Genomic DNA, 24,572 nt, shown 5'->3' with positions numbered 1-24,572 from the left:
ACATCGCAGTTACATCGCAAAGACAGTGGAGTAAAAAACATCAATAAGAACGATAAATAAAGATCTACCACAGTCAGGTTTATATACACGTAGCTGCTGATTGGCTAAAACCTGTGACACACCCACCAAACCACAGGAAACACACCTCAGAGCCCCTTTTACACTTTAACATCGTTTCAAACCTTTTAAAACACTTTCACACTATTTTGAACAGTTTCACATCATTTCAGTCCATTTCACACTGTTCAAAACCGTTTTAAAGTCGTTTCACACAGTTTCACATAATTTCACATTTCAAATTTCTCAGTGTTTGACACCATTTAAAAAAAAAAAAAAAGTCATTCAATCTGGAAACTGAAGCAAGCGGTGCGTACTGTTTTAAGTCTGAATGCGCTCCAGGTGTCAGTGAGATGAAACAGCAGAACTTCACTGGAAAAGTGACATTTTAATGTTTAGTGTTTTTCTGCAGGAGGTTCATACATGTTTACATGTTTGTTTAAATACAGGAAGTCTTCATACAGTACAGGCATGATATGATGGAGGGCGTCATGCTAACGTTTACTCGAGTGCTCCAAACATAAAGCCCAACTGACATCATCAGTTATCAGTCTTTAACCCTTTGAAACCTGATTTCTCTCAAAATCACAGGAAGAGGCGATAACAACAAAAGAACAACAAAAGAACATTCCCAAACATTAGCAATAAAATAGTAAAAAGTACAACAAATTGATCTAAAGTTAGTAAAAAATAAAAACATAAAAATAGCTAAACTTAAAATAAAATAACAAAGACATAACCTCCGAAGAAGTGCTTGAAAATTGTAATTTTGTGACACACTTTTAAATATGTAATTATGGTAATCCCTATACATTTTCCCTAACTTTTTTCTACTAGTTTGTTGAAATTTGTGGAACTCTTCTCACAAAGTTGATTTGAAAGAAACTGCGCCAAAACGCTCAGGGTTCAAAGGGTTAAATACTTACGAAAGGCAGCACAAGAAAACTGATGTCGCACCAGGTTTCAAAGGGTTAACTGTTTTAATAACAGAAACAAGGTTACATCAGTAGCTGTCTCCACCAGGCTCACAGAATTTACCCGAAATATCGACCAGTTCAACCAGTATGTCATGACCAGTTAAACCAGTGCGTTATGAAACGTTCAACCAGGACATGACAATGAGTTCAACTGGTGCATTACCAGTTAAGTTACCAGTTTAACCAGTAAGTCACGACAAGTTCAACCACTCAGTTACGATCAGTTCGACCAGTACATAACCACCAGTTCAACCACTGCATTACAACCAGTTAAACCAGTAAATTACCACCAGTTTAACCAGCATCTGTTTTGTTGGCCTGAAAAGTAAAAACGATTCATTAAATTTGAAAAATTCGACAGTTATGAGCTAATGCTAACATGCTAATGCTAAGCAGGCAAGAATTACCATGTTAGCCCAGTGTGTTAGCATGCTAACATGCTAATGCTAAGCAGGTAAATTGTTTACCATGCTAGCCCAGTGTGCTAGCATGCTAGCGTGCTAGCATGCTATGTTAACGCGCCAATGCTAAGCAGGTAAGAAATTTACCACGTTAGCCCAGCGTGTTAGCATGCTAACATGAGCTCAGTGAACAGAGTGCAGCTGAGGTTGAAGGTCTGAACCGTAGAGGATCAGTTAAGTTCTTCAGGTTCATCCTCAGCGGATCAGGAACCAGGAACCACAGCTGCTGACACCAAAATCACAGAAACGTCTGAGAACACAAATGTTAGTCTGAGTATAGTAAACAGAGGTCTGGGTCTCGGGTTGGGAGGTAAGCTAATTCTGACAGTTGCAGGAACAGGTGCTGAGGGGGCGGGGCTTTATTTTTTGGAGGGGTCGATTACTCGGCCCATCGACAGCACGTTCCCGTTTGCCTGCTGGTAGATGATGAAGAGGAAGGGTCTGTTGATGGTCAGCCGAGGAGGGAGAGTGGAGAACACGCTGCCTCCTGCAGTGAGGTCATCGCTGGTCTCATCGACGGACACCACAGACTTATGATACACCTGAAAACATAAAGAAGAGATCTGAAGGTACGAAAACTTCCTGCACCTGAAGGACCCTAGAGAACCAGGAAAGTCCTGGTTCTCTAGGGTCCTTCATCTCTTGTACCTTAAGGATCTTACAGAACCAAGACTTCCTACTCTTGAAGGATCCTGCAGAATCAGGACTTCCTGCACCTAAAGGATATTCAAGATAGAAGACTTCCTGCACCTGATGGATCTTACAGAACCAAGACTTCTTGCACCTGAAGGATCTCAAAGAACCAAGACTTCCTGCACCTAAAGGCTTTTAAAGAACCAAGACTTCCTGCAACTGAAGGGTCCTACAGCATCAAGACTTCCAGCACCTGAAGGATCTTAAAGATCCAAGACTTCCTGCACCTGAAGGACCTTAGAGAACAAAGCCTTCCTGCACCTGGAGGGTCCTAAAGGAACCAAGACATCCTGCATCTGAAAGATCTTTTAGATCCAAGGCTTCCTGCACCTGAAGGGTCTCCGATAACCAAGTCTTCCTGCACCTGAAAGACCTTAGAGAACAAAGACTTCCTGCACCTGAAGGGTCTCAGATAACCAAGACTTCCTGCACCTGAAGGAAACTCACTTACAGCTGATGTTCACTAACTCACCTGTGTGAGTTTGAGTCCTTTGTCTCCGTTGATGTTGCTGAGGTCAGCGCCGTCCTGGAACACCTGCGTGAAGTTGAGAGTCTGCAGGACGTCACGCAGCATGTAGGAACGCTCCAACAGGAAGCGAGGAAGCTGCACCTCCAACTTCCTGTTTTCAAAATAAAACATGGTGAGTGACCAGGTGAGGACAGACAGGTGATGTAAAGTGACCAGGTGAGGACAGACAGGTGATGATGAAGGTGTCTCACGTCTTCTTCAGCTGTGTGATCCAGGTCTTGATCTGGTCTCCGGTCAGCTTGTCCTCCACGGCCGTGATGTCCACGTCTTCATCTGGCAGAACCACCAACATGGCTGCCCCGCCCGCAATCAGCAGCTGCAGCACGCCAGCCTTCAGCGACTTGTCATATGCCAGGAAGTACTTATCTGCCTTGAACATCATGGGAACCATGACGACGTGATATTTGTCCACGTAGAAACGCTCGTCCTGAGTGAAGGACGCGTTGAAGGACGGCCTGAACTGCACTGAAACGGAGAAAAAACTTTATTTATACACAGAAAAATTTTATTGATGGTCAGTTTGACTGACCGCCCTCTGACAGTTAGCCCCGCCCCTGACAGTTGACCCTGCCCTCTGACCATCAGTCCCGCCCTCTGTCTCGTGGCGGTGACACTTACCTTTGAAGGCAGCGGCGCTGGCAAGCAGCAGCTGGGTCTGGGGGTCCAGGGTGGTCACCAGGTTCTGGACCCGGTCTCCTGTCCGTTCCTGGGCCCATCGGTTGATGGTGTCTGCGGCCTCCTGTGGCGCCGTGTAGGCCAAATTCTGAGCGTTGCCCCCGAACTTGTTCTGAACCAGGTCCAGGTAGGATGAGGACACCTGGGAGCCTACGGTGGGGAGGACGGCCACGCCCTGACTCATGGTGTTGGTGAGGGGCCCCTGTTCGATTGTGGTCCTCAGACTCTGAAACAGGTCTGGGAGCGGCAGAGTCGGACTGTCAGTTCAAAGTCACGAACAAGAACCCTGACCATCCTGACCCCCTGAAACCAGACATACCTGGGATTGTCTGGGGGTCCAGACCCGTCAGGCTGAGTCCCTGCAGCAACTGGTCTCGGGTTTCTCCCTCGGAGGCGCTCAGCAATGCCAGAAATGCGGCGGACAGTGTGAACGTGGACAGGAAGACGTTGTCGTCAGTCTGGCTGGAGACAGCGCGGTACAGCCGGGCGCCGAAGTCTGCGTTCCTACCAGTCAGATCTACTGCAGAGTCAACGGTCTCCGAGGAGGCCAGAGTCAGGAGGAGGAGGAGGCCGACCACAGAGAGCGGGACGGAGGGAGTCATGGTCACAGCGGCCTCTGGAGGAGGAAACAACGTAACTGAAAAACGTCACCTGAACGTTTCTGCAGAAATAAAACTGGATCAGTCAGGACTCTTCTGCCCCTCCTTCCTGCTCCTCCACAGCGTGCAAGCTTTTAGTTCTGAGAACGATACAATGCAATGTTTAAGTAACATTTTCAGCTGCAAATTTTCTTTTAGTTCCCAGAACTTTCGTTTTAAAGTTACGGTAAAAAAAAAAAATGATGAAAACGTGTTGTCTTTTGTTAGCATATCACATCCCAGCCAGCAGGAAACGTTCCAACGACACAGGCCAACGTTACCTACGAGCTGTAATAATGTTTTAAGGAAAATATTTTGATCTAATGTTTAAAAAACGTTTTGAGCATGTTTATCATTTCAAATAATGTTCCTTTAAGGGTAAATGCTGACTAAGATGTAACTGAAATGTTCGGTGACAGATCACAGAATGTGCTTTTATGAAACATTCCCACAATGTTTCATGAGAACAAAGGAAGAACGTTTTCAAAGCAACATTCAGAACATGTTATCGAGGCCTGAGGTGTCTTCTCTGAAAACATGGGGAAAAGCCAAAAAGTGACAGGAAATGTCACGCAAAGTGCAGGATTTGGTAGATTTTGAAATATATATTTTTTAATAATTTGGGGAAAAAAGTCTGAAAAAACATTTATGATTATCATGACATATTTAGAATTATGTGTAAGAGTCAGTAATGTTTTTAAAGCACTTTTTCCCCAGACGTTTTTTTTTTTTTTTTTTACTTACCTTTTCATTTTTTTTTTTTAAAAAAAGAAAAAACAACTTTTCTTTTTTGTTTGTTTTTGCTAATTTTCAGGGACTTTTTTGTAACTTTTTACTTTTTGTGGGTCATTTCTTCTTAAGTGGCCAATTATTTTGAGATTTTACAACATGAGAAAAAAAATATCATTAATATCACGTCCCATGTCTGAAGATTTTTGAAAGATTAATTTCACATAATTTCAGGCCTTATTTTAAGATTCATGAATTTGATGCCAAAATTAAGACTTTTTAAGGATCTGCAGGAACTCTGGACATTTATTACATTTATGTTTTACTTCTGAGATCCTGAAACAGTCACGTGACAATCGAACCGCACTGATCAATGATTGAATATTGATTAATAACACTGAATTAAATAGAAAAACTCAAACTGGAAACACAGTCAGACACATTTGCACCATAAACTGATCAAAGACATTATGGATCATCACAGAGGCTTCCGGTCTGCAGGGCCACGCCCTCCAACATTTATTTATTTATTTGTTTGTTTGTTTGTTTATCTTTTACGGGTTTTTTTTTACCAGGCTTTAACGCTGAAAGGATTGTTTATTCCTGTTTGAATCAGTGCGGATCAATAACAGCTATCGTCTCTCGATCAGCTCTTCCTCTATCACTTTCATGTGAACGCCCTGTATCGATCAGATTACCTATTGATGACGTAATGATGATAAACAGCTGATCTGCAGCTCAATCTGAAAACAAACAAACAAACAAACAAACAAACAAACAGAGAGTCTGACCTGCTGTTGATCTTCGATCTTTGATTTCTGATCAGATGTCTTTTCTTGCTCTGTAGCTTCACGCGCTGCGCATCACCGTCAAGCTCGCGCCCCGATCACCCTCACCCTCTTTTCCGGTCACGTCCTTTCAGAATACAAGTCCTAAAGGAGCTGAGATGTGATTTATTGATTTTAATCCAACAAACAAAAAAACGCAGACCTCAAATTATTAACGGATCGCAAACCAATCATTTTATCGATAGATGATCAATTAATGTTGTAAAGTCCTGGTTTCAGCTCCTGACCCGAGCTTTCATCCACAGCTCATGGACTTCATCAGCTGACAGCTTTTCAGTCAGCTGGACCCTCTGAGTCTGTTTTTAACTTCCAACTTAATGAATCAATTAAATCATCAGGAAGAGAAATCCATCAATAAAAGTCTATCAACAGCTCAATACGTTACTCAGGAAATATATAATAAACGTTAGTAAATGGTCTATAAAAATTAGTCAAAAAATATAACAATCAATATATAAAAGTACACAGTAAAAAACGTAATAAGTTCAGAGTAAATAAAGAGATGCTGAGTGATTTAAATGTGAATTTACTAAAAAGTATAGTTTGTTTTATTTCACTCTGACGCCAACACGGCGCTTTTATTTTGAAAGCGGCATCCTGATTTCCGGTCAGTTTCTTTTGGGGCTAAAATGTACCGCGCAGGCGCAGTAACAGCAGCCTGACGTCATGGTGTTATGACGCGTGCAGGTCAGCAGGAGGCGCTGCTGCTGCACGAGGAGGAGACAAAAAACTACAAAATAAAAAAAAACTAGAAAACAGTAAAGGACTAAAAAACAAAAATAAAACGTCAGAGCTTCATTAGTTTAGGCTCAAATCTGCCGGTAATGTGCCAGGAAGTAAGAAGTAATAATTATAATACTACATTATTAATACTACAGTACAGGTGAAATACTACAGTCATAATATGACAGTTATAATATAAAGGTAAACTACTACAGTAAATACTACAATAATAATGTAAAGGTAAAATGCTACAGTAAATACTACAATAATAATGTAAAGGTAAAATGCTACAGTAAATACTACAATAAAGGTAGAATACCAGAGTAATACTACTACAGTAATAATATAAAGGTCAAACACTACAGTAATATTACTACAATAAAGGCAAAGTACTTCAGTAATATTAATACAGTAATACTAAAGTAATATTATTACAGTAATATAAAGGTAAAATACTACAGTAATAAAAATATTACAATGAAGGTAAAATACTACAGTAATACTACTTTAATAATACTACAATACAGGTAAAATACTACAGTAATAATAATCCAGGTGACATACGGCTATAATAACAATACAGTAATAATACTCCAATACAGGTAAAATACTACAGTAATAATACTGCAGTAATAACACCATATTCGGTATCACAGTGATCAGCTGATCGATAAACTGATGGATGTTGATGTGAGATAATCAATAATGTACTCAGTACTCAGAGTAAATGTACTGACTGTCCACAGACTCGTGGACGTGACGAGTCTTTGTCTCGGTGACACGAGTCATCGAGTCAATAAAAACACAAACAGCCACATCATCAGATCAATAACCTTTAGTGTCATCAGGTCACTTCGTCCCTTCACATGTTTACACCTGTGGACAGATCACGCGGGAAGGACGCCTCGGACGCCCTCCGTCCACACGGCGGCGTCTCGCCCGTCTCGAGCCAGGTGAGGAGCAAACGCCACCTCCAGCCTGCGGAGGACGCTGCTCTGGTTGCCACGGACAACCGTCCCCTGGAGACGCCGCATCATCAGCCGGACTGTCACCTGATTGGCCCAGAGCAACCCGAGAGCCGGAGACACGCCGGAGGACAGCGGAGACACACTGGAGGACAGACAGAGAGGAAGACAAATATTAATCTGTTCATCGGGTCTCTTTTTCTACAGAATAAATTAATTAATCTCAAAGTGTTTTGAGCAAAATCTGAAATCTTTTTTCAGAAAGAAAAAAAATACTTTTACCCCAAACTGTCGTCTGAGCTGCTGAAAACATCCGTCACCTGAAACACGGACAGGTGTGTCAAAGGTGAGTGAGTGTGTGTGTGTGTGTGTGTGTGTGTGTGTGGACTGCTCTAACTTAAAAAAACTTTAAAAATATCCAGATCTTTGAGGGTTTCTGTTCCGTCTCCTCCTCTGATCTCATCGGCAAAGTCCTAAAAATATGATAAAATCCTAAAAATGTCCTAAAATCTTGAAAACATCCTAAAAAACTAAAAACATCCTTAAATCTTGGAATTCTCCTGAACTCCTAACAATATCCATCAATACGAGAAATGTCCTAAAATCCAAAAAACATCCTAAAATTTGACAAAGTTCCTTAAATCCTAGAAATGTCCAAATACCTGAGAAACGTCCTAAAATCTGACACGACCTGAAGTCCAAACATGTCCTAAAATCCTAAAAAAAAGTCCTAAAATTTGACCAACTTCCAAGAAACATCCAAAAATCGGAGAAATGTCGTACAATCCTAAAAACATCCTAAATCCAGGACGGTGCTGGGGTCACCTGGTTGATGCAGAGGACAGGTGTCCTGAACTCCAGGCTCAGGTGCTGCAGTTTAGAGGAGAAGCTGAGCAGCTGTTTGCTCCTCTCCAGCCAATCAGACGCCTGGAACTCTGACCTGAACAGAGCCGCCACCGAGTCCACCACCAGGAGACGCACCTGACCGCGAGCCAGCAGCAGGGGGACGCGGCGGGACAGACACTCCTGAAGGGAGTCCTGCAGGTAAACAAACACCTGTGAGTCCATCAGCAGTGGAGTTAAGTTTAATTTTTAATCTTTTTAATTTGAAAATTTATTACGAAATGCGAATGTTCATTATTATATTCCATTATGAAATCCCACCATGACCGTTTTGGGAGTCGTGTATTTCGGTTTAAGGCGAAACTGTCCCCATGTTTGTTCTGTTTTCTCACTGTTCTACTCTGTCCTCACTTTTATTGTATTTATTGTCTTTATTTCACTTTAGATTGTCTCTTTACTCCGTTTATTTGTACCTTCACTTGTTCTGTTGTCACCATATTTCACAATAGAGCAAGTATTAAAAAAAGAAAAAAAAAAGAAAACGTAACTAAAACATTGTATCGCAACATTCTCAGAACATTTAAAAAAAAAAACAATTTCTATCTGGGAAGGCGCCAACATGTGAGATGTTATTATTCATAAAGAGCTGCTGACACGTGTGTTATATGTCACACTAGAGGTCTATGCTGTTGTGTTTAACGTCGCACCTGTTGTGTTTCTGTGATGCCGGCATGCTGTCTAAAATCTGGAGCAACACGATGCTGTTGTGGTTCTCACGTCATCGCGCTTCGATAATGTTCGGAAAAATTAAATTATTAGTGAAAACAAAGATGACAGATGTGTTTTGGGTCAGTGACGCTGACGGAGGGGCGGCTGCGCGGCTCACCAGGTCGGCGGCGTGTTCGATGTAGACGTGGTCACTGAAGCGGCGGCTGCTGATCAGAGACTGGGGGACGTTGGCGCGCAGAGCGGACTGACCTCCGATCAGTTGCTGCAGACGTCTGATGGGAAACGAGTCCTCTGTGCAGATATACACGGCTCCTGCAGAGAGACGAGCACCTGAACGCATCGCCACAGAGTCTACACCCACCTGACGCCGTGTTTAATGACCTGACGGTGCGTTCACTGACCTGAGTCCAGTCCTCTGTACTGTGTCGGGTACTGTACGGACAGACAGAGCTGCAGGGCGAGCTGGGTTTTTCCCGCCCCGCTTTCTCCTGACAGCTCGGTGATGCCCCCCACAGGCAGACCCCCCCGCAGCAGCTCGTCCAGCACGGGACACCCAACGCTGAGTCTGAGGCCAGACTTGAACCAGCGACAATCTCCGCGGTGGAGGAGGAGGGCTGCAAACACAGAAACACACGTTAGTTTGTTTTTTTTATTAAACGCACACTGTGACATCACTCTGTGACGTCCAATCAGAAGGCGTCGCTGCTGGTCTGACCTGAGGTGGGAGGGTGACGTCTGCAGGCGGTGGCTGCGGCGGTCAGCAGCTGCTGGACGTCTGAGTGGGACAGACCAGTGAGTCTCTGCAGATCCGGACCAGAAACACACAACACATCCCGGACCGACTTCAGATTCACTGCAGGGAGAAACATCACGGTAACCATGGTAACCCCAACAATAATAATCAGAACAAGAAGAAACACAGTCATTTAGGGACTGTGTGTTATTTATAAGAGGGGAGGGGTGGTGCAAAAAGGTGGAGGCATGCCAAATAATTAACTTTTAATTTTTGGCCTTTTCCCACCTAAAATATTGGCCTAAAAGACACTCCTTCCTCTCACAATTAACTACAGACCCTAAAAAATAAACCACAGTCCCTAAGCAACACCACCTCCTCTCATAAGTACACTACAGTGCCTTACAAATAAACCGTCCCTAAAAGACATCCCCTTAAGTTTTCCTGATGTTACGACAGTAAGCAGATTCTTAAACCAAACTCCATTCAAAATCTGACAGTTTTAACGTCACAAAGCTGCATCACTTTATCATCAGTTCATGACAAACCCTCACTGCTAAAACATGACTGCGCCTCTATCCGGTTAAAAACTGAAGGCATAAACTGACAGAGGAGCTAAAGACACAGTGCGGACAGTCCCACAGAGACACGGACTTACGGATAGTGTGTTGGTTTGTTCTGTTTACTGTCCCCGTGTCTGAGGACAGGAGAGGAAACGATAAATTGTGATGTTTGTGAATGGGGTTTGGTGCGGCGGTACCTCTGCTGACGGCGGCGGTGATCCTCGGGTTCAGCTCCAGCTGCTCCATCGTGTCCCCGCTGAGGACATCCTGTCCCCCCGCTGCTGCTGAACGCCGCTTTATTTACCGACAACTCTGTTTGTTTGTTTGTTTATTTGTTTTATGTTTGTTTCTCTTCAACCTAACACCCAAAATACGCGCCCGAACACGAGACGTCATCACGCGCCGCCGGATGGAACCATTTCTCCGTGTCTGTAGCGGGGGGGCGGGGTTCCGGTTTAAAACAGAAAAAAATCTGTTTAATTTTATCGTTCGCGGTAATTACGTCGGTAACGTTTGTATTTATTGATCACAACACGGAACACAAACTCTTGTGTTCATAAAAACGTTCATTTATTTTTACCGAAAAAAACACCGACAAACTTCCCCGCGAGACCCTCTACGGAACCACTGACGTCATCGCGCTGCGTCACAGGAAGAAAACAAACCGCCGAAAACACCGATCAGTTTGTGTTATCGATCACTGATCGGTTTTACAATAACGGGTTAAATATCTGCGCGTAACGTCAGCTCAGACCGAATGGATTCAACCGGAAACACGAAACCGAAGAAACAAACAAAAACAACAACAACAACAACAACAAAAACAAGGAGAACAGCTGCTGCACCGCGGGAATAAACTGGGTTTACTGGTTTCTATTGTTTCTATCGAACAGGAACTGGTTCTCCTGGACTCCACTGGTTCTGTTGAGCTGGTCTCTACTGGACTGTGCTGGTTCTAACTGGGTGAGTTCATCCGTTTTATGAATTTTCATAAACTGCTAATTTGCTGAATTAATCATCTTTTGATTATTGATAAACTCTTGATATTTTCTGTAATTGGTCGATCAGCTGATCGATTCTATCCGCCGACTTTAGTTTGATTTATTTTAACAGTATTTTTAACGATTATTCTTATTATTGATAAACTTGCTACAGTTTAGTTATCAGGTCGTTACAGTAAAGTTCAGATACATGAATACATCACAGTGATGCTCAACTTACGGCCCGCGGACCAAATCTGGCGTCCCCTGGTATATTTTTATTTGTATAATCTTGTATTTTTAGTCTCCATAAGGTGTCAGAGAGCATAAAAGAGCATCAAAAAAGAGCCAGAGGAGGATCTTCAAACCCCTAACAGAAGTCCAAGCTCAGACACTAATGTCCTAAAATCATAAAAACATCATAAAACCATAGTAATATCCTAAAATCCTTGAAACATCTTTAAATCCTAAAAACACCATAAAATCATGGAAATCTTCTTAAATCATGTAAACGTCCTAGAATCTTTGAAACGCTCTTAAACCCTAGAAATGTTCTAATATCTTTGAAATGTCAAAAGCTCTCTAGAAGCACCCTAACAATTCTAGAAATATCATATAATCTTAGAAACATCTTCAAAGTCTTAGAAACCTGCAGGGCCCGCTGTGACGGGCCCCCGGCCTCCTGTCATTTTTGAAAAAGTGGCCCCAAACAAAGCAGGTTGAGTCTCTCTGCTTAAAACAAACAGAACAAATCAGAGCTCAGAAACAAAAAGAACAAAATTCTAACAGTACTAACAACACTCACCCTGACCTTCAGGTGGTGTTGACCTCTGACCTCAAACATGAGCTCCAGGACCTGCAGGACCTGTGGGGGGTCGGACATCGATGTGGATCAGGCCCGGGGCAGCGCCGTGTGCACCAGCTGCGGGTCGGTCCTGGAAGACAACATCATCGTCTCGGAGGTCCAGTTTGTGGAGGGGAGCGGAGGAGTGTCTTCTGCAGTGGGACAGTTTGTCTCCGCTGACGGTGAGACACAAACACTCAGACAGAGGACACTCTGTCCCTGCAGGTTTACAGTGCAATCATGTGTTCCTCTCAGCTGACAGAGTGTAAACAAACAACGAAATGTTAAGTGAAAGATAAAATTAAACATTAAGATAAAAACAAGGTGAATCCACAAATAATGACGAGATAAAACAGACAAATACCTCTAAACGTTAATAATAATAATAATAATAAATTCATATTCAAATATAAATGGTTGACTTCCTGTTGGGTTTGGCGTATGAGTCCAGAGACTTTTCTGTAGGTCTCGGGATGTTGTTGATGTCGACCAGTTTTCGTTCTTCGACATTAAAGTGGTGACAGAGTTAAAAACACTTTATATAAATACTATAAATACTTTTAGTTATTTTATTTTATTGATTTAATAAACAGTTTGTTTTTGGTAGTGTGTCTTCAGCTCTTGATATTTTCTCTTGTTGATTAATCACCTGATCGAACGTATCGGCCGACATTAGTTTGATTATCCTGTATATTAATATATATAAACATATATACATAAAGACAGACAGAGACAGATAGAAACAGACAGACATAGACAGAGGACGTATATAGGCCAACATGTGAACAGAGAGGGGACTAATCAGAGCCAAAATGGACGAGTCCTTTTTTGTTAGTCCACTCTGGTCCACTTTAAGAGGACTGAGTTCGGTTCTCTTAAAGAGGACTATATCTCAAAGCACCCAAAGAGTCAAATGATGACTCTGTCCTCATCATCGTCTCTGAGACCACCTGACGAGTTTTTCACCTGAGCAACAACAGAGCGTCAAACAGCTGAGAGTGAGCAAACTTTATTGAATCAGATTCTGCAGACAGTGTTTGATCAGAACTGTTTGTTTTGGGTCTTCATCAGCTGATCTGTGTACCTGCGGGAGACAAACTGTTTACACAAACAACAACAAAACGTGGACAGTAAACTGAGGCCTCAGACTGATAAAGAGAACCGTTAGGTGTTCCTGATTAACAGACAGAACGTGTTCTCGGTACCTCTCAGGATGCCCTGGTGAACACTGGCTCCATATTGACTGCCACAGTCAGACCTGCTGTGGACCTTCAGGTCTGAACCACCAGACCCATAAGTCTCACTGGGGGAACCAGTAAACCCAACTCCCCTGGCAGTGGGACTGAGGTCCTGATACCTGTTTGGTTGATGTCCACCGATGTGGACAGGACTGTTTGGGACGTTCTGTGGTGTGACACTGTAGGTGTCCAACTGAGACGTGGGGTTCTGCAGCTTGTGTTCACCACGGGTTTGGGGTCTTACTGGTAGACTGGAAACAGGTTTGACTCTGATGTGAGATGCGCCTGATGGTGGGGGAGAATAAAACGACAAATAAAGAAATTTAGTTATGACGCAGTGACCAGAATCTTTGGTTTTAAGTTAACGTTTTTATTTTGTACCTGTTGTTTGATGGACATTTCTACGCCGAGATTCCTGGTCTTTACTGTCTCCTCTCTCAGCCACTGATTGCACCAGTTTCCGCTGGTGTTCTTGCTGGTTTGGGTACAAATGGACCAGTTTGCGCTGGTGTTCTTGCTGGTTTGGGGACAGGTGGACCAGTTTCCGCTGGTGTTCTTGCTGGTTTGGGGACAGATGGACCAGTTTCCGCTGGTGTTCTTGCTGGTTTGGGGACAGATGGACTGGTTTCCGCTGGTGTTCTTGCTGGTTTGGGGACAGGTCTGTGAGGCGGGTCACTGCAGACTGGTCTGATTTTACTCGACCGCTGTGAACTCCTTGTTCCTGTTTCAGTGTTGAGAAACTGGTTCTCTCAGGAAGACGTTCCTCTCTTGTGTTTGAATATCTTTGTTCAGGAAGCCGCTGCGAGGTCCTGTGGTTCCCATTGCTGCTGACAGCTGTCACACCAGTGGCATACTGGGAGAGATTAGAGAACGGTGGATTTACTTGTTGGATAACAGGTTTCTGGTTGAGCTGATGTCCAGAATAAACAAATTTGCTCAGAGGTTTGACTCGGATGAGCTGCACCCTGGACTGAACTGTCTCAGTGTTCCTCCGTTCGATCGTACCTGGTCTGTTCAGGTTTTGGTGGACTCTGCTGGTCGCAGTGGATGTTGATTCAGTGGTTTCAGACCCCCCTGTGTCTCCAGACAAGTCAGACTCAGTATTTGTGGATGCAGTGGGTTTGGGACTTACAGGGAGATACCTCTCGTCGTGTTCAGACAGAAGTTGTTCACTGGTGTAGTCTGGGTTGTACTGGGCTGATTTTTGAAAAACTGGTTGAAGCTGTGAGGTTTGAGGCAGGTGTCCGGGTATCTCTTCAGTGTTGACCATTTTCCTCCCACCACCTGAGGACCAGTAGTCGCTCAAATCCAGATTGTGCTGGTTCCATTGTTGCATGTCAGGAGAAAGATCGACTGTAGGACTCCTCATTTCTTGATTTGGCCTAGTGAGACCACTTTGGCCAAGAGTGAGCTGGTCCCATGTTAGGCCAGAGTGCCAAACATTGTTACCTAAAATGCCCGGTCCCTGAAGTGTCGGAGTCTGATCCGAGCTGCTCCAGTCACTTTCCAACTGTTTCACAACTGGAGAATCAGGAATCCCGCTGGAGGAACTGAAGTCCGAGGCCAAGTGGTCAGGGTTTGGTGTGTGGAGGTTCGGCAGATGGACGTTGTTGCCTGATAAGTGGTCATATCCGGAAGGAATGATGGGGAGATGTTGTTCCTGTGTCTGGGACACAAGATGACCTGGAGGAGATGAACCCTGCAGAGGGACTTGGTGGGTTTCGGTGGTTTGACCCTGAGGAGGAGGAGGAAGATGAAGGAGGTTTTGGGAGGAGTAGTGCAGCTTGCTGTGTCTTCCTGGTATTGTGATGAAGTGGCTGGGTCCAGGTTTGGGCCAAGGCCTGATGCCAGAAGGAGGCAGGACTCCCCCTGCTGCTGGGGTTTGGTATGTTTGGTAGCCCTGGTTTGTCGGGGTGTCGACAGCATTTCCGGATACCTGATGTGAACAGTCTTTGACAGGGAGTCTATCTGCTGAATCTGCTGGGAAAAAAAGATTTTAAGTTTCTGTCTGTCAAATTAACTGGGATTTGGTTATAACTCGGATTGTAACCTTTAAGACTCTCGAAGACTTTGACTGAACCAAATCCAGGAGTCTCTGATCTGAAGATCCTGTCCACAGACAGTCTGTTGACTCCGCTGAGAGGATAGAAGCACCTCACGGTCAGTCTGTTCAAGAATCAGACACATTTCTTCATCAACAGTCAATTACATTGGAGTGTTTGAGTTACAGATCACAGGCAGAGTCCTCTCTATGAGAATCAACACGTCATGAAGTGTTCAGATCGGTTTTCCTTACTTGAACTGAGATTCTCTGGAGATGAGGTTTGGTCCGTCTGTGATTAACTGTCTGTCATGGAGGATCTCGTTCTCATAAACCACGTATGAATCCCCGACCTGTTAAAACATCCTCAGTTACAAAACTTTATATTTACACATCTGAACATACTCACCTTGGTTACTCGTTCCTCTCCTCTTGATTTACACAAATAATTTCTTTACTGTTTCACACTAATGAGCTCAGAGTTTCAGCTCTATTCGGTGGTGTGGTGCTCCTGGTAAGCTCATTTTTATCAGAAATTGTTTTCTTTATTTTATGTTGTACCATAGCTCTGGTTCCACAGGAGTCCAGCTTGAACTCAAACAGGACTCTGGATCCATCGGTCTGTTTGGGTCCGCAGGTGGGGTCTAGCAGAGTGGTTCTTTCAGGCTGCACTGAAGGCCAGGTGGAGGTTGGAGTCGTTACCACCGTCATAGTCCCATCTGCAGAACAGACTGAAACACCACAGAGGGTCAAAGTTAGACCAGCATCTGACTCTGTTACCAGACCAATCAAGGTAAAAGTTAGACCTGTAACTGACTTAGGGACTGTACCAATCAGGGTCAAAGTTAGACCTGTATCTGATTCAGGCACTGAACTAATCAGGGTCAATGTTAGACCCTTATCTGACGTGAGGAACGGCCAATCAGGGTCAGTGTTAGACCCGTATCTGACTCTGGTACCGGACCAATCAGGGTCAACTGTAGACTCATATCGGACTTAAAGAACAGACAAATCAAGGTAAAAGTTAGACCTGTATCTGACTTAGGGACCAGACCAATCAGGGTCAGTGTTAGACCTGTATTCTGTGTAAGAGGGGAGTGCAGGTTACCTATCATATCCTGAGTTCTGAAGAGGCAGCGTTTGGAGGTGGATGTCTGGACCTCCAGAGTTTTGGCGTCTCTCAGAAGAAGCTTAAACGTTCCATAAAAGTTTGACAAGTTGATGCCCTGCGAAGAAAAAAGATATCCGAGTATGGACTGATGGGCTGAAACTTTCAAACATTTTCACTGTTGATTAGTTCATATTGAGATTCTGATTGTTTGAAATACTGAAATCAGAAAAGTGAGAAACTCTTAGAAGATCCAGCCGGGATCAGAGAGTCTCCTGATACTTGAATCGATGGACTCGGCGGTTGTAGTTCCTTCCTCCCTTGGCTCACTGTGGATCTGAAACTTTCCAGTTCATGAACTCAGCAGCAAACTGGGAGAGAGGTTAAGATTTGGAGTGCTGGAACAAGTTCAGGTTGAGTTCTTGGTTTTTCAGAACCCTTTTGTGTCGTGGACTCTTACTTCATAGGTGTATCCGATGGAGAATACAGGGACCTCCAGGGTGGTCCTGTGGGTGTCGTTGTGGAGGCGGTACCCTCTTTGGACTGCCAGTTGTGGTGTCAGAGGTTCATGGTCGATGCCCACCTCCCAGAGACTCCTGCCTCGAGGCGGTCTCACCACGCTGAAGGTGGTTCCTCTGTCTGAACACTGAGCTGTGATCTCTGGAGGGACTTTAGGGGAGAAAGTCTGCATTTTAAAAAAGAACCACAGGTGGTTCCTGTAGACCAGTAAGAGGAGGGACAGGTGGACTTACAGGCATTAAGGACTCGTGCTGTGATGAGGGTTTGGTGGTAGTACGAGTCTCTCTGAGGCATGATGGTTAACGTGAAGTTAACATCGATGGAGTACTGCACCACACCTTGACCCAGGTACTGTTGGAGGGAAAAAAATGCAGCATCAAACGGGATTCAAAGCACAATGTTCACATTGTGTTGTTGTGAGGTGGTTCAGGTTCCTGCAGTGTCACATCAAAGACCAACAAAATCCTGCAGGAAAATGTCTGACCTTCACGCCAACAATCTGGATAAATTCATCAATTATTCTTTTTCACAATCATATTTATCAGACCTCCTAAAAATACGCTACTTGTAAAGATTTTGTATCCTTGAGCCAGCTGAAGGCATGTGTAACGCTGTAAAATCTGACAGGCAGGTTTTACTGGAAAAAAAATCTAGGAAACCGATTGCCCTGAAAAATGTATGTAAATATAACTATTATTCTTAATTTATTTGAAGTTTGGTCATATATACTGAATTTTGTGAAGTTGTTGGAACTTAAAAATTACAAACTTAATTCAATCAAAGTTTCAACAACTTCAGTAAAGTTTAGTGTGCTATACAGGTGCATTGCAAAAAACTTGAATATCTTGAAAAAGTTCATTATTCCTAGTAATTTAATTAAAAAAGAAAAAAATCATATTTTGTATATTTACATGTAAACTGAAATATTTCAGGCTTTTTTTTGTGTTAATTTTGATGGTTATGGCTTATAGCTCATGAAATTCAGAAAACCAGTAGCTCAAATTATATATATAAATTTCACTTTCTTAAATAACTGATGGAAAATATTGAATTTTTTCCCAATATTCTAATTTTTTGAGATGCACTGGTGTATCTGCATTCTTCTGGTTGTAAGCTAGTCAGTCATGTTTGTATTGTCTTAAAAATGTTAATAAAACAGAACTCGCAGATCTCCAAATCCTCTTTGTCCTGATCATTTTAAGTCAGACTAACTCGACTTACTGAAGTTTCACAGTACACTTAGAAAGAACAAGTAATTCCACTTGGCATTTCTAAGTTGCAAAATTGACTAAAAATAGCTAAATTTAAGTTAAAAAAAAAAAAAAATTCAGTAAACTTCCCAATTAGATATAAAGTAAATGTTCAGAGTAATAGTTATACTTACTTTACTTTTCCAATGCAATCAGTTTCCTAGATTATTTTAAGTAAGCTCAGCTCGTCAGATTTTTCAGTGTAGCTCCTGCTGCATCATGCGGGAGCCAGTTCCTACCACGAGCCAAAAAAGGGTTTCTATGGCAGTTTTTGGCTTTTTCCAATAGCCTGAAATACCACCTCATGTGAGCATAAAATGTCTTGTGATAAACAGGATTTTTTTTCCCCCGATATTGACGTGTTTCATATTCACAATTACAATTTTCACATTTTTTTGATTAAATGGAAACCCGCCTCGTGATACAGGAAACAACCTGTTATAGTCTGACCTGAGTGGAGCCCTCACCATCCAGTGCACCGCGGCGTCCTCGAAGGGCAGCCGCAGCTCGTACGCTCGGCTGCCGTTGGCGTAAATGACAGGACGCACGCTGTAGCCCCGCCCGGCGCTCTCTGACATCATCAGCTGCTTTCTGTTGATCCGGACTTCCTCCAACATGACATCAGCGGGAATGTTTCCCAGGAGGACGCTGAACGCCTCGTTGTCACTCACAGTCTCTGCAGAAAGAAGCCCAGACAGACGGAGACACGTTCAGGTCCGAAACGTCTTTAGTGCCTTAAACTGAGTCCAGTCTGACCAACAGAAGCTCATTTTGCTCTGAAATTGAACACCGGACGAACCTGAAACACACGATGATTATCAAAGACTGATTTGCTGTCGACTGACGATTGTTTGAGCTCCATCAGCCTGCAGACGGCTAACGTCTGTGTGACGTCAGATCGCCTGACAGCATCAGTCAGCTGACATCACGCCTCTGTGACGCTGTGATTGGTGCGCAGAGGTATCTGAGCTCTTTCTGCAACACTTAAATTTAGTCTTACACCAGCTGGGTTTCCATCACAGATTTACACAAAACTTAAGTGATATTTTCAAAATTTCAATAAAACACAATTGTGAGATGCCTGTGTTTCCATTGAGTGATATTATGCAACTTCTCTCGCGGTGTTACGCGACTTTCCTCTGGCGATAACATTCCAGTAACCATGGCGATGGCTGTCCAAAACATTGGCAGGCTTATTTCTATTACAGCCGATGTAATAACGCCGTAATTTCTTTGTCTCCTAATGAAGAAGATCTCAGTCTCATCCTCCGTCCACACATACCGAGCCATGGTTTGTACAATGTCATGTGACTTTGTTGTACTTCTTCTTCTTCTTTGGTTAGCATCCATTAAGACGCATTACTGCCACCCGCTGTTACACATTATATGAGCTATAAAAGCGAAAAAACTGCCTTATTGCAGTTTTGGGATATACGGCTTTTTCGAATCGCCTGAAATACCACCTCATGCCAGCATAAAGACGTTTGCGATTTTTTAAAAATTGACGTGTTTCCATTAGGCGAATTTTGTATTCGCAATTAGAATTTGTGCAATTTAAGAGTTAATGGAGTCCGGCCTGGTGTGGACGCTGACACCATTATCGTTATAGTTACAGTGGTTGGTGTTGACGGCTCTTTACTGGTCTGTGAACTGGGAGACTTACGGTCGATGCTGAAGGGCGGCCGGCAGAGCAGCGGGGTGTCGAGCACTCGGAGCATTCGGTGTCTCGTGTCGATGCTGCTGCCGTCTTGGTACAGCAGAGAGAAGACGTGTTCGTACATCAGGAGGATCACGAACGTCTCCTTGTAAACATTGTTCACCACCAAACTCTGCAGAGAAGAAGAACAAAGGAGGCCTGAGGTCACAGCACGACATCACGACCAGCAGCAGAGTCTGTCTCTAAATGTCTCTCAGGACAAACTGTCTGACGTTACCTTCCTGTAGCCGCCTTGCGCCCCAAAGGGAACCTTGATCTGGATCAGGGGACCTCTCTGGACCAGACTGAATCCTCTGGTCTCAGCTGTGTGTTTGTCCAGCAGGACCCCCTCCACCCCTACGCCGAGGCTCCGACTTTCAAAACCCGCCCCCTCACCGACCAGAGGGGTGAGGACCCGGGGGACGTCCCAGAGCAACCGGGCGCCGTCAAAAGAAGCCGAATCTGAGGGAGAACCGTCAGGATGAGACAGATGCAGCTTACTGTCAGCTCAGGTGTGTTTGTTTGTGTGGGAGAACTTACCGATGGCGCACGCCATGGACACGTCGATCATCACCACCATCAGCTTCTGCTTAAAGAACAGAGACACCCGGACGACCTCCACGGGGACGCCGTCCACCTGACCACAAACAGAAGATGTTATTTCTTTAAAGGAAAAGCACCATCTGACACACACGTCGCATGACCTCCGTAACGTTTCGTCTGCGGAACATTTCGGATGAGAAACGCGTCGAGTTGAACACTCGGACAGGATGTTAGCCCTGAAACGTGCTGCTCGCTGTTATCTGCCTGCAGGAAGAAAAACTGTTAGAAATATACTCTCAGTTTGGTTCAGACGGTCAGAAATTTTAATTCATCTCCATGGAAACAGCTGAGGTGCAGCACCCTCACAGACCCTTTGGTGAACATATTATGGGATGTCTGAATTCTGCAGAAACAAAATTCGGAAGACAAAAAGGACAACCGAGTCGTAAGAACTAATGAAAAGTTTCCTTTTCATTAATATGTTGTTTTATACTGCAGCAGTGAGCTGTCAGGACCTCAGACTGTTACCCACCATGGCGAGCTCGGCGTGCGGCGGTTTGTACTGAGAGCGAAGCACCACCCTGCGAGCGGTGGTGGTCAGGCTGTAGCCCCACCCCTCGGCTTCACTGATGGACATGGAGGACGCCGGTCCATTGGTCTGTAGGAACATCAGCTGCCAGACTGAAGAGGCCGTCCTCTGAGCCTGAACACAACAAACAAACAAACAAAACAACAAAAACAAACCTAACAACCAAGAACGGAGAGGAACTCTGTTCATCGTACTGCAGATCTGAGCTGCAGGGATTCATCACCGTCGATTATGGAAATACCGTAAAACTTCAAATAAAAGCCCGGCCCCGTTAACCAGCCCGCTGTGGCTCCACATTGTGACAAACAAAGGCCATTCTCTATTAGAGACTCACTCTGGTTACCATGCAGCAAATTTTTAAACAAGGTCTTTGGATGTATAAAACTGGGTTGTTGGCGACCTGCTGGAGATAACGTCAGTTATAAACCTGTTGAGTTTAATGATTTAAGCAAATAGTAACCCTGGCTGTTAATTGAAGTTCTACAGTATGTCAATTTGCAAAACGTGTGTTGATGTGTTAGTATGAATTTAGTTGCTCCTGGTTAGCATGGATTCCTCTGAAGAACGAACTTACGTGAAGAAACCCCGCCCACAAAATGAAGGGGTGGACAGATTATCGGCCTGGCCGATTGTCGGGGCAGATATTTGTCAGTTTGCTGATTATCTGTATCGGCATTGTATTTTAATGATTCACAATAAAATTAATTAATTCAAAAATGCAAAGAAAGTTTCAGCATTGGAGGAACTTTTACTTTGTAAAACCTCAGAGAGCTATTTTTATTCATTTATTTTTTTTTACATTTTTACTCGACTTTATAAAAAAAAAACTTGCTGCGAACTTGATGTATTTGATGTTGAAAGTTTCCGTTTTTGATGAAGCATTAAAGCATTTAAACAAAGTTTTGTGATGGAGTTTGTCATATTACAAATTCTAAATATTGACAGAAGATTTCATTTTTATTCTAAATGCATGTTGGGTCCAAATATCAGTTATCGGTCTCATTAACTACGACTAAAAATGATAATCACAGTGAGGATAAAGTGAGGTGTGATTTTACCTGAGAGACGGCAGCCTGCCACATCTGTCCACCGTCCCCCTGTTGTCCTTCACACGAAGACTCTCTGTTCACGTTCACCTGGTCCAAAAACCGAATCAGACTCAGTTCACTTTGACACCTGTCTGTTCAAGACTTCAGGTGATGACAAACTACAACCGTTCTGACCTCCATGTAGTCCTCCTCACAGATGATCTCTCTGTGAGTCCAGCTAAAACCGGAACAGACCGCAGAGACCGGCTGGCTGGTCCACGTTCCACCTGCGTCACTCAGCATCACGTTAAATCTGAAGGTGAACAACTCGTCATCCTGAAAAACACATTCAGCACTCAGTCTGGACCGGGACACCACCACAAAAGACACACCTGGGGGACAGGAGGAGACACCTGGGATGGTGGGGCTACCCAGTTGTAGGTGAAGCTACCTGGTTTTGGGTGAAGCAGGAGTAGTATGACGCTCTGAAGGTGGTGAAGCTGTCCATCTTAAAGGTGCTGATGGTGTAACCGCAGCGCGAGGCGAGCTGCTCACTGAGGAAGTGGACGCCATTTTCATCTACATCAGGACAGACAGTGAGAGTCAAAACAAATGTCACAGGACAGGTAGACGGACAGTTGGACAGGTGTACAGAGGCATCAACATAAAGAACTGACCTACAGCTTCGAAGCGAGGCGTCTGCGCTGAGGTCACGCGGATCCAGAAGTAACGATCCCGACACTCCGACTGAACAACAGCATCCACGAAACCTGACGGACACAACACCTGAACTCTACTGCTACACCAAACCAAACACCTGCTGCAGGTCAAAGGTCACCGAGAGAGTCTGAACAGAACATCTGCCCCACGACAGCCCAGTAAATAAACCAGTTTACCTTCCTGTTGATCTTCAGCTGTAGTTTGTTCTGTGAACTCACAGCAGATTAAGAGTCTGGAAACAAATACTGAGGTTCAGTTTTTACCTGTGCAGGTGAGGTGTGTGTCGTTTTCTGTGCAGGTGAGGTGTGTGTTGTTACCTGTGCAGGTGAGGTGTGTGTCGTTTTCTGTGCAGGTGAGGTGTGTGTTGTTACCTGTGCAGGTGAGGTGTGTGTCGTTTTCTGTGCAGGTGAGGTGTGTGTTGTTACCTGTGCAGGTGAGGTGTGTGTTGTTTTCTGTGCAGGTGAGGTGTGTGTTGTTTTCTGTGCAGGTGAGGTGTGTGTTGTTACCTGTGCAGGTGAGGTGTGTGTCGTTTTCTGTGCAGGTGAGGTGTGTGTTGTTACCTGTGCAGGTGAGGTGTGTGTTGTTTTCTGTGCAGGTGAGGTGTGTGTTGTTTTCTGTGCAGGTGAGGTGTGTGTTGTTACCTGTGCAGGTGAGGTGTGTGTTGTTTTCTGTGCAGGTGAGGTGTGTGTTGTTACCTGTGCAGGTGAGGTGTGTGTTGTTACCTGTGCAGGTGAGGTTAGGTGAACTCACCCGATGATGAAAGCAGTAGTTTTCATATTTCAGAAGTGTCTCTTCTGTCTCATCTGTGTCTCTGTGGAGGAAAAGCTTCCCTTCTGCAGCCAGGTGAGCTAATCACCTGGTTGTCACAGTAACACAGGAGCCAGGTGAGGCTGGTTGAGTCTGATTACAGCTGACAGTTTCACCCCATGTTTGACCTCACATCTCATCCAACCAGAAATAAAACATTAGTCATTAATGAAAAATAAATCAGTAATAAAACAATAAATCAAAAATAAATAAATAAAACATTAAATCAATAATAAAACAATAAATCAATAATAAAACATTCAATCAACAATTAAACAAATACATTAACAAGAAAACATTTGAAAATAAATTAATTTAAAAAATAATCAACAGTGAACAACAGTGAAACCTGCTGGGCTCACCTGTCCTTCTTTGTGTCTGCAGGTCCAGTCAAAGCTCCTCTTCTTGGTTCTGGTTTTCACACCAGTGTTGGAAAAGAGTCCAGAGCTCAGACCCTGCAGGGCGGTGAGTACCCTCACCTTCACCTTCACCTTCATCATCACCTATCACACTTTATCATCTTCATCAAGAGTCATCATTAATTGTGTGTTCAGGTGAGTCAGGTGTGATTAACCCTGTGTGTTCAGGTGAGTCAGGTGTGATTAACCCTGTGTGTTCAGGTGAGTCAGGTGTGATTAACCCTGTGTGTGCAGGTGAGTCAGGTGTGATTAACCCTGTGTGTGCAGGTGAGTCAGGTGTGATTAACCCTGTGTGTGCAGGTGAGTCAGGTGTGATTAACCCTGTGTGTGCAGGTAAGCGGCAGATCCAGCAGCTGGGCAGTCAGCTGCAGTTGAACCAGCACTGTTTGGACACGGCCTTCAACTTCTTCAAGATGGTCGTCAGTAAACACCTGACGCGAGGACGTAAGACGGAGCACGTCATCGCCGCCTGCCTCTACCTGGTGTGTCGCACCGAGGGGACACCACGTATCCTAGCAACCACGAACACGTACACACACCATGCCCTGAATTTATCTTTAATGTTGTTACTGATGTCCTCACAGTGACCTTTGACCTCCAGAGCATCTGCTGGTTTTCCTCAGCTGT

The 24,572-nt window shown here is 44.1% G+C and overlaps 4 protein-coding genes across 8 annotated transcripts in view; 1 reads left to right on the top strand and 3 right to left on the bottom strand.

Moving 5' to 3' along the window:
- Positions 1 to 425: 425 nt before the first annotated feature.
- serpina10a (serpin peptidase inhibitor, clade A (alpha-1 antiproteinase, antitrypsin), member 10a) lies at positions 426 to 5,696 on the bottom strand. 2 transcript variants are annotated; one of them, XM_042503369.2, is made up of 6 exons: positions 5,551 to 5,696; positions 3,712 to 4,008; positions 3,336 to 3,629; positions 2,909 to 3,182; positions 2,661 to 2,808; positions 426 to 2,037 (listed from the first exon to the last, which is right to left on the bottom strand). In XM_042503369.2, exons 2-6 carry the CDS (start codon positions 3,992 to 3,994, stop codon positions 1,855 to 1,857), a joined length of 1,182 nt encoding a protein of 393 aa, XP_042359303.2. In that variant the 5' UTR covers positions 3,995 to 4,008; positions 5,551 to 5,696; the 3' UTR covers positions 426 to 1,854. The 2 variants fall into 2 exon arrangements, with proteins under 2 accessions (XP_042359303.2, XP_042359302.2); XM_042503368.2 differs by having other exon boundaries at positions 3,712 to 4,131; positions 5,551 to 5,675.
- Positions 5,697 to 7,150: 1,454 nt separating this feature from the next.
- xrcc3 (X-ray repair complementing 3) lies at positions 7,151 to 10,579 on the bottom strand. The gene is made up of 7 exons (XM_042502893.2): positions 10,361 to 10,579; positions 9,583 to 9,720; positions 9,269 to 9,481; positions 9,025 to 9,179; positions 8,121 to 8,333; positions 7,578 to 7,615; positions 7,151 to 7,440 (listed from the first exon to the last, which is right to left on the bottom strand). The coding sequence occupies exons 1-7, from the start codon at positions 10,407 to 10,409 to the stop codon at positions 7,218 to 7,220; spliced, it is 1,029 nt and encodes a 342-aa protein (XP_042358827.1). The 5' UTR covers positions 10,410 to 10,579; the 3' UTR covers positions 7,151 to 7,217.
- Positions 10,580 to 10,814: 235 nt separating this feature from the next.
- The window catches only part of brf1b (BRF1 general transcription factor IIIB subunit b), a 24,765-nt gene continuing 11,007 nt past the window's right edge, over positions 10,815 to 24,572 (top strand). Inside the window, exons 1-4 of one of the 4 annotated variants that reach the window (XM_088089110.1) lie at positions 10,815 to 11,126; positions 11,961 to 12,169; positions 23,911 to 23,991; positions 24,279 to 24,452. In XM_088089110.1, coding sequence (XP_087945236.1) covers positions 11,986 to 12,169; positions 23,911 to 23,991; positions 24,279 to 24,452 — 439 coding nt within the window. In that variant the 5' untranslated portion in view covers positions 10,815 to 11,126; positions 11,961 to 11,985. The remainder of the gene's footprint in view (positions 11,127 to 11,960; positions 12,170 to 23,910; positions 23,992 to 24,278; positions 24,453 to 24,572) is intronic. The other 3 variants (XM_042502887.2, XM_042502890.2, XM_042502889.2) reach the window with 3 other exon arrangements.
- LOC121955093 (uncharacterized) lies at positions 12,981 to 24,016 on the bottom strand. The gene is made up of 21 exons (XM_042502883.2): positions 23,889 to 24,016; positions 23,470 to 23,661; positions 22,896 to 22,951; positions 22,677 to 22,769; positions 22,451 to 22,578; positions 22,195 to 22,335; positions 22,030 to 22,107; positions 20,915 to 21,085; positions 20,380 to 20,476; positions 20,078 to 20,301; positions 19,807 to 19,972; positions 18,611 to 18,819; positions 17,127 to 17,244; positions 16,835 to 17,043; positions 16,375 to 16,492; positions 15,828 to 15,997; positions 15,522 to 15,619; positions 15,276 to 15,391; positions 13,607 to 15,202; positions 13,193 to 13,510; positions 12,981 to 13,071 (listed from the first exon to the last, which is right to left on the bottom strand). The coding sequence occupies exons 2-21, from the start codon at positions 23,493 to 23,495 to the stop codon at positions 13,055 to 13,057; spliced, it is 4,149 nt and encodes a 1,382-aa protein (XP_042358817.2). The 5' UTR covers positions 23,496 to 23,661; positions 23,889 to 24,016; the 3' UTR covers positions 12,981 to 13,054.

The sequence above is a fragment of the Plectropomus leopardus genome, chromosome 16 (assembly GCF_026936395.1).
Source record: "Plectropomus leopardus strain MGB_pleo_1.0 chromosome 16, ASM2693639v1, whole genome shotgun sequence".
NCBI lineage: Eukaryota > Metazoa > Chordata > Actinopteri > Perciformes > Serranidae > Plectropomus > Plectropomus leopardus.
This window is presented reverse-complemented; position numbering and strand designations above follow the sequence as displayed.